The 14,500-nt window shown below is 32.3% G+C and overlaps 1 protein-coding gene and 1 long non-coding RNA gene across 2 annotated transcripts; both read right to left on the bottom strand.

Moving 5' to 3' along the window:
* Nucleotides 1-668: 668 nt before the first annotated feature.
* Nucleotides 669-6,148, bottom strand: LOC123539211 (uncharacterized). Its single transcript, XR_008368344.1, has 2 exons — nucleotides 5,873-6,148; nucleotides 669-4,306 (listed from the first exon to the last, which is right to left on the bottom strand). It is a non-coding gene; the product is annotated as an uncharacterized LOC123539211 (long non-coding RNA).
* A 2,943-nt stretch (nucleotides 6,149-9,091) lies between these two features.
* On the bottom strand, nucleotides 9,092-14,084 carry LOC123538710 (uncharacterized). The gene is made up of 2 exons (XM_045323005.2): nucleotides 13,828-14,084; nucleotides 9,092-12,357 (listed from the first exon to the last, which is right to left on the bottom strand). Exons 1-2 carry the CDS (start codon nucleotides 13,932-13,934, stop codon nucleotides 11,943-11,945), a joined length of 522 nt encoding a protein of 173 aa, XP_045178940.1. The 5' UTR covers nucleotides 13,935-14,084; the 3' UTR covers nucleotides 9,092-11,942.
* Nucleotides 14,085-14,500: the final 416 nt, after the last annotated feature.

The raw sequence follows: 14,500 nt of genomic DNA, 5'->3' as shown, positions 1-14,500 counted from the left end.
AGGATCCGACGGAGGTATCAGTACAACAGTGTTGTAAATAAATAGATAAACTTCATATTTGGCATTTTGGTAAACATGTGTAACTGTTTAGGATACGTTTAGTCATAAATTTCTGGAGAAAAAGAATTTACTGATATGTAAATGTTATCTGAAAAAGTGATTTATAAATTATGAATCAAAAAATTTTGCTACATGTAGTCTGTCAAACAATTGTGTAAGACAGATTACAAATCGTACTTCTTACAGAAAGTCTATGTTTTATGGGCATTTAAAATGAAAATTTAATAGACACTTTACATTTTTGTAATACATTTAATATATTGATTAACCTGTTAAGTAATTCGTCAGTATCTACAACAGATATTGAATCAGCCCCTTTAAAACCTCGCCTTGCAAACCCGAACGATTGAACATTAACTCGATCAACATAAAAACAACATCAATGTATACAGAGCGTTTTCGTCATACACACACGGTGGGTAAAGTATAGGTTTGCGATGAAATTATCACAAAGGGTCTCCATTTCTGGGTGAAGAGCTTCGAGAAATTCTTATTATATGTCCATGTTCTTTATATATTGTCAGTTATAACTTGGGTGTGTGTGCTAAAAGCCTTGGTTATTCTAATTTACAGGCAAACTATTAATTCTTAGTACAAACACAGACTAGTTCTTTTGAACTTCTATTTCAATCAACAATTTTACAACATTCTGAAAGAAAGAGTCACTCATAGAATAGAAACAGTTTCGTGTACTAGCGTAGAAAAAAGACGTTTATCACAGAAAGTTTGTAAACAAATAACAGTTGTAAATCATATCTTAATGTATAAAACGTACAGATATTTGCACATTATGATGAAATAATATGTATAGTTTTCAGTAAGATACCAGAATGATCTTTAGAACAAGGCTTTGTTGCTGCTTGTCATGCTGTTATACTAAGAACAGATTGCAAAAGTATTTATATTGTTGGCTTAAAGGTATTAGTTTTTTATTCTTGCGGAAGGGGGGCGTGGGGGAGGGGGATGGGGAGCATAACAAAACAAGACAGACCAGCATTATGAATATTAGCATTACAAAAAGCAATATTTTTTGTGTTATGTAAAACCGTGTTTTCTCTGTTCTAAATCGAGAATGTAAAGTATTAAACAATCATCTTTATAGAATTAACAACAGTTTCCAGAATAACCAGACTTTATATCCAATAAATGTCTTTGCATTTTCTATTTAATATGTAAAGTATCCTTTGTCAACAATTTTACACCAATTCGCACTAAACGTTGAACGAAATTAATTTTAGAATTATAGTAAGTATAAACCATTGAGTTTTAACTAAAACTTAAATTGTTTTAGCTGCCTATTGTTAATTATATATACTTAGTCTTCACCAGTTATACTAGTCCTATAAATAAGACCTGACATAACATATTTTAACATTTTGACGTCTATCGGTTATGTCAGGTCTTATCGGATCGCCATTTATAACATGTAGTGAGAAGCGAACACACTTCATGTCGCCTTTATTCTTCAAATTTCGAACAACATAACCCAATCCGAAGTGAAAGAACACTACTTACACCGAAAATAATCCTTTTTTCAACTGCATATGTGAATAATTACAAAATAAAAGTTACTTTTCATGTATAAATATCGAGTTGTTTCTTTCCACTGTATGTATCGCCGTGTATCTGTGTTATGGTGTGCAACATTGCCGGTCTATTCCGAATGTTGTGTAAATACAGTTTATTTTGAGAATCAATTTTAGACGAAATATTTTCCCTCTAGATCACTTGGCAAATAGTTCACATGGAATATTGTTTTTCGTCTAAGTCGATTCTAAATATATTATAACCTGCTGAATATGCTTGAAAAATGGCGGAATGTGTATTGAAAACTGTACACAATTGACATATATTGGATATAAGGGGTTTTAAAGGTAAATTCAAACGATATATTACTAGAATATGATAAATAACAGTAGGCTAAACTGTTTAAACCTGCGTACATCGTATATTTTACACTTGAGAAAATGCTACATTCTACATATTAGGGCCCTTTTAGACGTTACAATGCAGATTGAAATAGAAATGTAAAATAATAAAGTAATGAATGATGAAGGTAAAATGAGCATGTACACGTCTAATATTTTGGACTACAGTTATACTTGTTTTCGTTGTGGGATAACAGCACAGCTAGCAATTTATGAACATCTCAATTATAACTGGAAAAACACACCCTTATTCCTGCATTACCCAAACAATTATACCTTATTGAAATTAACATCATATGGTTTAACACAGTGTACTGAAACAAAATGTGTTACGTTTTACTTGACTGATATTAAGTTGCACTCGTATTAGTATCACAGTTAAAATGAGATACATGATACACTTATCTCACTTTTAAAACAAGTCCGATGTTAAAAATAGCTCTATCGATATCGCGCACAAAAAATAACAAACATGCATTTTCTGAAATTCGGTTTTCTGAAAATCTATTTATAGCTTTTTTTCATAAATATACATTCCTTTAACTTTACTTTAAAACTACTCAAGAGATTTATCTGCCAAAGATTCCAAAATTTAGAAAAAAATACCTATAAACTTTGAATAAAGTGAATACGCGAATTTAAACAGTACGGACGTTTTTTAAATATCGTAAAGACTAAAGAATTAATTAATATATATAAAAAACTATTATGACATTTAATGGTTGATCAGATTTTGATCAAGTAATGGATTTGTGTAACAAATGATCATTTACACTTGATTGTGTTCACTAAGAGCTTAATACATGTAGGTATTCTTATAAATTGATTTTCCTATCCTGGTTGCCCAACCAAGATAGTGTTGTTATAGCATATTGTATGAATTTAATAAACCTACTTTGCTTATGAAATGGTGTAGATATAAAAACTATTGTATTATATTTGTCAAAGATTTACATTGATAGCTACATATTTAGCCAAAGTTCATTGGAAATGTATATTTGTAAATTTCTTATTATCTCCCTTTATCTATCTTGGTTGCACTATCAGAATAGATAAGAAATAAATGCATTTGGAAGCTACACACTGCTTTAAAATTTGCCGTTAGGTCCAGGTTGTTGAAATATCTCAATAACTATAAAATGCAAAAACTAGAAATCATACTGAAATCAAAAGAAAAGGTCAACTGTTTGAATACCTTCATTATAAAGGGGAGTAATTACAAAATTTTATAATAATAATAATAATAGTAGAACATACATTGTTAACAGGGATCTAACTCTCTGTAAAGGGTCTTTTTGTTCATCAAATAAATATGTAACAGAACATACTAAAAATTAAAATATCATAAAATGTTGGTCAAATTTGAAATGATTTTGCCCTGTGTATCTGAAGACATTACCTATTTTATTTAGTTTAATATTTTATATAATAAACGTGTTTTAGAAACAGAGGTCAAATATTTAAAAAAAATCTGAGTATAAATTTAATTGCTTGCTGTAACAGATTCCAACGTCAGTGTTTAGTTTACCGTGAAATTGCAAAAAGCTAGGCACTTTGTAACAAAGAATCCATTAATTTTAAACTCTGGAACTTGAGATAAGAAAAAACATAACAAAATCACAAAAATAGATATAATCGTTAAATTAATTTTCTAAAGATAATCAAGATAACAATAGTCCGAGAATAAAAATAAACTTTAAGTTAACAATCTTATCAAATTAGGGTAAATGTCTATTAAAATTAATTTCTAAAACTGTAGCATGTAAAATCATTCCATATAAAAGTGAAAATAGTAAAAGGTTTCATAAATTGATATTTATCAATCTATGTACATATGTATATTAATAAATATTTATGGCACTTTAAGTAGAATAACCATCTGTACTACATGTATAATTTCATGTATTTCAAATTTTATCAAAAGGCAAAATAACCTAAGTAACATCCGTTCTCATAAATAATCGAGCCCGATGTCATCGGAGTCATTTTAAAAATCAAAACCAAATGCTCCTAGACTGAACAAACTGTGTTCTGGCCAAGTACATGAATATGTGCCATCAGGATTCGAACCTGCACCGTCTGGTTTAAGGTACCACATTCCTCCAGGCCCGCCAATGCCTCGAACTGAGACTGACAAGCCTCCATTTTTTGTTGTCATCTTATTTGGTGGAATACTTCCAGTCTCAATCACGGGTATTTCGCCACATTTTCCAAGCCTATAAAGTTCTCTGAACACCCAAAGACGTCTATTATCTGTTGTAAACCATTTTGAATCCTTTTTCATGACGCAAATCTTTGGAAAACTTGACAATTGGCACCTGCGTAAAAATTAAGCATACAAACATGTGTGCCAACTATATTATTACATATGCTTACATATTGACTAAAAATGTTCCATATTCTGATATCATCTCAATTTTAAAAATATTTTGTCAGATAAAAGATCGTACATGATATGTATTTCGGGGTCCAACTGCCGTATGCGAATTTGAAATCAGAGAACAGCTATCAGCCCTCGTGCATCATTTGTTTTAGCACGGCCTTAAAAATAATGGATTTGGCTACTGTTCTTGATTCTTAGTTAATTTAAAATAACCTTTGAACCAAATAATTATTTTGTTCAAAAAGATTGCAACGCATTTCATCCCTTTAAAACATAGATTTTTATTTCACAGAGTATGCAGGAAACAAAAAATAACATCAGTATGATTGAGTATGCATTTCAAAGAACGTTTTAAATAAAAATACATCTGCTTTGTTCAGTTTTAAAATAACACAGTTAAATTTGTTACTGGTACTGAACAAAACTTTAGTATGGAAGAATAGGATTTGGTTTTGAAAAATTCTGACAAAAGTATAATAGAAATATTGGCAGCTTGACCATAAATGAAATTCATAATTATACATTAAAACATTTTGGCGTCAAGATATGGTTTGACGGCATGTTGTGGTGTAACGTCCCAGTGCTTTGTTTTATTTTTATCGGGTCAATTTTACATATAAGATAAAAAAAAACAATATTAATCTTTAACATGAACATCAGTTTTCAAAGTTTTGTCATGGGCTACGTAACGTGACAATACTGCATCTGGCGTGCACTCAATTAAACAATTCCACACCAGATAACATTAAACTTTGCAGACATGATCAAAGATATGTTCTAGACTGTATACTCATAAATCGCTTGTAAAACCGCATTTGACCGTGGTACTTTCATTGAACGGCCGAACGACATATGTTTTAGATAATAGATTTTAGCGTAGGATTGAACCCTAATCCTAACCCAAAGTCTGAATAGTCAGATAATTTTTTTTAAGATTACATGTTCAGATCAATTTGTTTCCAATGGCTAAGATATTGGTACCCCGATTTGCCAACGTGTCGTGATAAACTAAGAAGTTAAACCATACAGAGGTGCTTGACCTAAAGCAGGTTTTCAAACTGGCTATACAGTGAAAAATCCCAGTTATTAGTTTTATTATTTCGTGCAGACATTTACACGTATATAAGCTCAATTTTGTCGAATATTTGTCCATGATATAGGAAAATCAAAAATGTATAAAGTTAAAGTTGATCATATCACAACCATTTCTATTTGTTTTACGTTTTCAAATGTCGTTCCGGGTTTTAGTAGGTTATCCGCATACTATAGTTTACATCCCTGCTATCCGGAGTGACAAACTTACAAAACTACCTTAAAATGTGCCAACTGCTTAAAGCGATGCCATCAGTATGAAATTCCAAACTTAAACTTCTTCAGTTTTGCGGATGGGGTCTTTAATCTCTAAAATTCTAGATCAGTTTTCTACTTCCCCTAACAAATTACAATTTTGCCGCTGATGTATTGACGATATTAATACACAAAAAAGCTTAAATCTGATTACCTTCCTTCACATAAATCATCGAGAGTTTCTCCGATCATTGTCCCATTTTTAAATCTGTTTTTGATAGACTTTTGGCAATAATATATTTCCGATGGTTTTAATAGCATTTTCCTAAATAGTTTTTTTTTACAAAAGTTTGAACCCTACGGTATAACACTTGGGTCCGCTTCTGATTTTTTTAAATCCTTATGAAGTCTTATCAAATTTTAATATTTTGTTACCACATTAAACAATTGAGGATAATCAAATAACTGCAATGAATTACAACTCAAGTGACCATGAACGCGTTCTACTTTAATTTTACGTAGGTAGATAAAATAGTTACGGGTCAGTACAATGTTTATCGAAAAAAAAACATATATTTATAGTTATATGATGCACTACTGGTATGGGAAATTTGTTTCTTGTATTGTTAACAGTAAACAAACATTTTCACAAGTTGTCATTCATGCAGGTATATCTCGGTAGGCAAATAAATGTTATGGGGAACAGAATAGCTCCTTTAAATGCACATGTTAATTATGATAAGATTAATACGCATTAATAGTATGTATTCCATTAGATCTTCAATGTGCTCTCTTGACTTTTATTTTATTCATTTAATTACAAATTTATTTATTTATGCCCGTCATGAATCTACATCATTTCAGCAGTGTCCCAACAGTTGACCGAAAATTAAATCTTTTCCTTGTTTCTTTTTTTAGCTATATATGTGTCGCAACAGCTCTACAAATAAGTATATATATATAACCGATTTGTTACCATTAATTTGCCTTTACAAGGAAGAGATAAGTGTGGTTTATGGTTATATACTAGTACACATGACAATGTTTATATTTTTAGCTTAATTTCAGAAAATATAAACTTACTGAAATTTTCACCCGTATCTTTGTCGTATCTCTAAATGCTTACTTCACGCATTGAAAGTGTTTAAAAGTGGCCACTTTCATTTAAGCAAAACAATAATTTAGATTTCCTTTTTTGTATTTTCTTTTTGAGATTAAATTATGCTTGCTGAAGGTCTGTGGTTCTACCAAGGTGTCTGTTCGTGATGAAATAATGCATGGAGGGGCACCTGTGGTCTTCTGCAAACTTGTATTTCTAATCAATTGTTGCCAGACACATTATCGTTGACAATTTTTCTAAAACTGTTCTTATACTCCTATCGTTCTTTATGTATGTTTATCAAGTTAATACAGATGTTGTTTTTTTCTATCTTTTAGGGGCAACCTAATTAGAAAACTATTTTGATTATCAATGTTATATACATTGTGTACTTGGAGAACTTAGTGTACATTATCGGTTGTAAACGTTTCAAAGAAATCTATTATCGTATTACAACAAATATGACTGCCAGTGTGTTCAGCGGATTACAAAGAAAGTCAGTATAAACTGGTATTTGATCTTATAATAAACCTTACTATAAAAAGGAAACACAAAACGTTAGAAACGGCTATAACGACCGCCCTTGACGAATCCATAATGGCGCAGTGTGCCTCACGCGCCATAATCATAATGGTCTCAATTAACCGGAACGTTAGACTAGCTCCTAGACTATGATATAAGTTTTTACATTTTTATGATTAAATGTAGTGAACTGAGCCAGTCTATATCCTATGTCCAATGTGATAATTTCAACATCATTCCTCTGTGAAAATCTCTAAAATAGACTGGCTTTTGTCTCTATGAAATTGAATTCGTCAAAAAAGGGAAAATGTAGAAATATATTTATTATCAGTCTAGTGGCTAGTCTATCGGAACGTCAGCATGTTCTGACGTTTACGCCATGAAAGAACGTCATAGGTGCGGGTGAAGGGGTGCTGAGTCATTTTCAGATCTATTGTCACATAATAATGACATTGTTGATGAAAAGAAGTAATACAAAATATGCTTATTAATTTCTAGACAATACATGAAATGAAAACACCATGATAAAGATGAAGCAAGTGTATAATAAGTCATCAATAAACGACTGATGTATGCCTTCTTGCAATCATAGCACGCAGGGTTTCATTATGGCCCCCGGGCTAAAACCAGCTGGTAATTATGACCTTAGGTGTGCCATTATTGGCAAGAAGGCACAACAAAGCCGTATATTAACCTCTTAATCATACATTTCCCTTATGACCCTGGTGTTAGCGCTGGAAATCAAACGCCTGTAAACAGAAATGACGCCATGACGTTTCGCACAGGCAAAACAGTAGTGAGTTCAGTTTTAGTTTTATTATGAAATCTTGACCTCAAACTTACCAGTCTCTAAGGGCTGAACATTTATTTCCTAGATCCTAATGTGCATAACAATTGTACAACTTTTAAAACCTTTTCTTTCCGTATTATAGGTTAACATGTAATAAACAGGTAAATACATGCTAGAGCGGTGTCTCTAAGTTATAGTGACCCTTGGAAAAGATGGAAGCCCTCGGCTATTATCACCTTGTCAGGGTCATTATCATTCAAAGGTAACGCTCGTTCTTGCTTAAACTTAATCATATTTCCTCTTACATTTCATTTTACTGTAAAATCATTTAATTTCGTGGACATGAAATTTCGTGGTTTTGGTCAAAACGGCAATTTCGTGGGGATATGATTTCGTAGATTTTGGCTTTTCAACATAAAATGAATGGGAAGTTTGCTTGTTCGTTGGGATTAAATTTCGTGGATTGACTCAACCACGAAATCCACGAAAATTAGTCCCCCCCCCCCCCCCCGCCGAATATTAATGATTTCACAGTATGTTGAAATCGTTTAACAAACAAGTCAGTTAAAATATGCATAATGTAAAATGTGGAATGTTTCAAAAACTGATAGTGCTTACAACTTACGTGCAATCACGTATTCTTTCTCTTTGATTTAGGCATTCTCTTGTCATTCAGAAGAAAAACTAATTTTATGTTTTGGTCGAAGACGGGCATGGACGAGCACCTGGTTAAAATAAAACTGACCTTTTACAAGCCAGGTTGTTTGCTTTCTCATATGAAACATGCTGCACCCAAAACAAGGTTTCGAACCCACATTTGTTCTAAATCAGCAACGTTGAACATTCGTCTACGAGGGTCACCTGTGCGCGAATGCAATGTATCTCCAATTGTTGTGGCATGGAGATGGACCTATTTACATGTTAGTGTTCTTTCCGGACCATGTTAATGTTTTGTTCTAAATAAGATTTATAATTCATTTCGATATGTACATAATAAATTCAAAGAAACACAAAACATGGCATTCTGTGTTTTTCTCTTTTATTTGAACAATAAGTGTCATTTAACACGTATGTTTTTAATGTTTTTGTTAACAAATTCAGCAAAGAAATTATAAAATAAAGCGTTTATCACAGACAATGTATAACAAATAACAGATATAAAACATAACATGTGAATACAAACCTAAAGCCCTGCTCCGCTGCTATTCAAATTCTATTGTGTGTATGCAACCAATGAATACAATAGGTAACAGTTAACGGCCACGCGCCACAGGTATTTTATATAGAATTTATATAAAATAAACTCTATTTCGACAGGCGTCACTGTTCATGCTTTTTCAGTGACAATTTAAGGTCAAAAGGTAGAACTGGAGCAGGTCTTTAAGAAAACTGCATGCGTATGTATTTATTATCACTTAAAGATGTCAGTCAATGTTAAGCTGCGCTATGACAAATGTTTGTCACAATAATAACGCCTTTCAAAAAGTATTATAACAATTATTGATTGGTATGTTATTGTATTTTATCAACCTGAAGTTATGAAATATTCCTTTGGAAGAATAAAATGCAACAAAGCAAAATAATAGCAAACTTGTTTTGATTGAGTCTTTTCACATAAATAATGTTTTATTACAGTAATATGGGCTAATAGAGACACGTGCATTTAATCACAACAGTTGAAAACGTAATATTTTTATAAATTAACAGCCCCATTGTGTCTACTTTCAAACATAGGTTTTATAACAGTTTTACATAATTACAAATCGCATACAGAACGTTACTGGTTATCCAAAGAAAAATAACATATATATCGTAATTGACACGAACTAGTAACAACGAAATGTTTTATTGCAACATTGATAATTTCTAATATATATCAAGAGCATTTTAATGTAAAATACTTAAAACATAACATACTTTCATGTCGGTGTTAATAAATACTTTTCAGTAAAAGTGTCTTTTTTGTAATAATGTCTGCGAAATGCATCACAGAATGCCAACGTTTCAAGTGATTAAGTCAATCTTTACAAGTTAAATGGGCCGCAAAGCATCTATGATACATCTCGCAGAAAATAAATAGCATGAATAGCATCTATGATGAATTAATTGCACGAATAGCAGCTACGATAAATAAATAACAAAATAGCATCAATGAAACATATTGCAGGAAAGACACTGTATTTCACAGAAAACAACAACAACAACAAAAAACATGAAAAAATAACCAATTGTAATTTGGTAAAATTTACTACGGGTTTATTATGAATGAAAAAAAAAATGTTTTATATCAGCCGCGCCATGAGAAAACCAGTGTATTGGTTTTTCGAGCAGCCTGTCTACTGCAGACTGGAAATCGAGCATCTACTTTGGTAACATTTTGCTAGTTAGATAGTTAGGTATAGTCGCTAGAAAAGTAAGAGTATCATGATGGACAAAACGTAATAATATTATTGTTATAAGTTAAAGAAAACCACCCTCACAGCACAGTATATAACTTGTGAGCAAACTACTGGTATATAGATCTATAGATCTGTTAATTATTGATTATTTTACAGTAACTATGACCTTATTGTTAAGCTATGTTTATTGCAATATGTATATATGTATGACGAGAAACTGTGTACAGTTCTAATAGGCTTTGAAAGCAAACAGCGGGGATCCTGACCTGACTGCGCGGCATTATGTTGGTTTTCTCATGGCGTGGTTCATATACATCTTAATAGCTTAACATTCGATGTTTTCGGAATGACCTAGCAGCATGAATTCCATTAACGCTGATGTATCATATTTTCATGGGCAAAATTATTACCATTCTTCAACGAACATTTCATTAAACCAGATGGTGATATTCAACTGACATATTTAATTTACATAATGAGTTTATTTATGTATTTTTTTTTATTACTGTATTTTTGTGTTACGTTAATGTTAAATTTTAACACTACTTAAATAGACTATAAGATAGTTACTGTATCATGAAATTGTTTACATTTGTGAAGAAGTATTGACTTAAATTTATGAAGAGTAATTAAATAACACATTACCTGATTTTTCGAAAACTAAGATACAAATCTAACGGGAAACCAATTATGTATATAAAAAGATGTTATACATTTATACAAACACTGTGTACTGAAACAAACAAACGTTATGTTTAACTGTGCTGATAAACCATATTCATAAAATCATTGCAATTGATAGGTAAAACAAAACTATATTCTTTATTTTGAACTAATTCCAACTTTCGAGTTAAATTATAGTTATTCATAACTTTAATCGATCTATAGCCGAATAACTATGCTATCTAAAATTAGATTTTCTGAAAATGTATATCTAGACTGTTAAGCATATGTCGGTCATTTAAATGCATGAAAATACTAAATAAAGACTCTCAAGTTGCATATGCCATACCTTAAAATATCAAATTATAAATATTTATATCATAAATAAATTTGCACGTAAAAGTAAGCATTTAATGTATTTTTAAAAGATATTTTAAAAAGAATATAAACATAAAAATTTGAGTAGATGTAAACTAATATTTAATAACAATAGTTCATTAACAATGTATATAATTTAAAAACTATTTAGCAAAACAAATATGGCCTCCTGTTTCTAAATATAAATGACATTTACTAATCAATACATTATGTATCTTTATACCCAAACATGTTTCTAAACTCAGTACTATCATAATTCAGAATAAGTAACTTACAATGAAGCGAAAACATTTAAACTTATATGCTGAGACACAATGTCAAAAGCCTTCGCGTTTTCAAAGCTGTCAAGAGTAGTATTAGCTATGATATAAAATGATACTACTAGATTAGTCTTAAACAGGATATTTGTCATTGATACTCCTACAATGTTACATTACCAAAAGTCATCAAAGTCCGAGTTACATCCGTACTCGTCATCGGAATAGTTAAATCCGTAGTCATCCGAGTCAACGTCATAATCAGAATCGAAATAGAACGACCCTAGGCCGGAGAAACTACTTTCTGGCCAAGTGCACGAAAATGTGCCGTCAGGATTTGATCCCGCACCATTAGGTTTCAGGTACCATGTTCCACCAGGTCCGCCGGCGCCTCGGACTGATATTGATGTGCCGCCATTGTCTGTTGTCATTTTTCGTGACGGAATGTCTCCAGTCTCCATTACGGGTATTTCTCCACATTTCCCTAGCCTGTAAAGATGTCTAAACACCCACAGACGTCTGTTATCTGTTGTAAACCATTTTGAACCCCTTTTAGACACACGAATCCTCGGAAAGCTTGACAGCAGGCACCTAGGTATAAGAAACATACAAAAATATTGGAATTCACTTACATTCTGAGTATATGACGATTTTACTTTTGATATTGACACCTTGCCCCACCTTGCCCCACCTTGATGGAGATGTCCTTCGAGCAACATCATACGGTGTCTATATTTCACAACGTATCTATTTTGCAAGAGCTTGCTCAAAGATAGAGGACTTTTAAATTAATGATATTAATTGCTTTTCTCCTAAATCTTACATACAACGGACGGAGGGAGTTGAATTTTGTCTTGCAGCTTTCTTAGTCGTGCTCTTAAAAGTTAGGCCCTTAGTACTCTGACTTCAGACAAAATGTTGAGTACATTGGTGTAATTATACCTTAGGTTTACCTTAATTTTACGATTTACTTTAATTAATCTTGTTTTTTGCGCTAATGTTAGAGACTTTCTCAGTGGGGATTTTATTTACATTGTGTTGTCTTACTTGTTGAAAATAGGGTAACTGCGAGGTTGGCATGCCCTAAACACGTTTAAACCCCCCAGTTTCCTTTATGTAGGTTACTGACCGTTCTAAAGCGGTGTCCCTATTCTCAGCTGGTTTTCTTTTTGTCTTGAATTGTCTGTTGCGTTTGTTTTAAGCGTTTTTTCCCTCCTCCTCACTCGCCACCCTCCTTTCCCCTTGCATTTACCCTCTTTTTTGCATTCCCTCCCCCTTTACTTTGAGTTAGTTTTCGTGATCCCCCTTTATTTTGGCTGCCGGAATCCTAAGGCGGCACACTCTTGTTTTCTCCTGCTTATAGGGCTGCGTTTGTAAGCTTGTGAGTCTAAAGCGGTGCCCTACTGTGTTCTTTTATCTTACTTGTCTGTTTTCCTATATTAGCTAGTTGGGTGTGGTTGTGTGTTTATCTTTGGTACAGGAATGTCTGCGCTATTGTAGTTAACGCTGTAGTGTAAGTGCGATTAAGGAACGTGGCATTCCCATTGTATATTTATCCCGCCACCCAACCCCACCCCCTTTTTTTTCTCCTTACCACTTCCTCACCCCACTATCTATATTTGACATAAATTTATATGTACTTGTTAGATTTCTGAAGCAACCCTTCTGTAATATTTTTCCATTACAGGTTCTTTTTGTTGTGGGCCTACTTTGCAAAAGCGTGGCTCTGAGACTCTGATTTTGGTGCTCTGTGCTTCCGAGAAATCTTCTCTTACCTATTATCTTTTGTATTCACCTGATATAATACTTTGATAGAAATCTTAATGATAAGTTTCTCTTCTTCTAATTATATATAAACATGTTCTATATGTACGAAGAAAGTTATAGTCACTGTACATAATATGCTAGTCTGTTTTACAAGCGGTAGTACATAATTTATCATCAAACGTAAATTTACTAACAGTCTCCTGGAGGAGTCGCACATATGGATTTCTCGTTGCGACTATAAGAGTTTAAACATACTGATACTGAAGTATAGTAAATATATATATATATTATTACCTTCCTTCACATAAATCATCAAGAGTTTCTCCGATTCTTTTCCCATTTGAAAATTTGTTTTTGACAGAATTTTGGCAATAATATATTTCCGATGGTTTCAGTAGCATTGTGATACTAGATTATCTTGTTCCTTTAACAGAAGTCAGTCTCACACTCAATACAATATATTGAAAACTAAAATCTGTGAATAAAGCAGCTGTAACTGACTAGGAATCACGTGATCGGAAATTCCACAACGCCTACTACTTTCATTTTCATTTTCGAAAAATATATACTTATGTCATTTACCTTTTTAGCACAACATGTATCTTTAAAACAGTTAAATACAAAATAGAATATCTAGACAGGTGTTTATCTCGTGAATGTATATTATGTATATTTGTATACGAAATATACAGTTACTGTTAACCGCGGATAAAACATTTTAAAACTATAAAGGCATAAAAATCTCACCAATGGCAAAACTAGTTTTTTCAAGTGGTTCTGACTTAGAAGGCAGGCACAAACAATTGTATCAATTTTAAATTTTCTTGTACCTCATGAATGAATTTTAGGAGTGGGAAGGGACGGGAAGGGTAATTGAATTGATTAAAGAATTAAAGAGATGTATTTAACGTACAATTCGTTTTAACTTAACGATCGAGCATGTACCATCGGAAAATAACGCGGGAAG

The sequence above is a fragment of the Mercenaria mercenaria genome, chromosome 18 (assembly GCF_021730395.1).
Source record: "Mercenaria mercenaria strain notata chromosome 18, MADL_Memer_1, whole genome shotgun sequence".
NCBI classification, from domain to species: Eukaryota; Metazoa; Mollusca; class Bivalvia; order Venerida; family Veneridae; genus Mercenaria; species Mercenaria mercenaria.
Note: the sequence above shows the minus strand (reverse complement) of the source record. Positions and strands in the feature narration are given on the sequence as shown.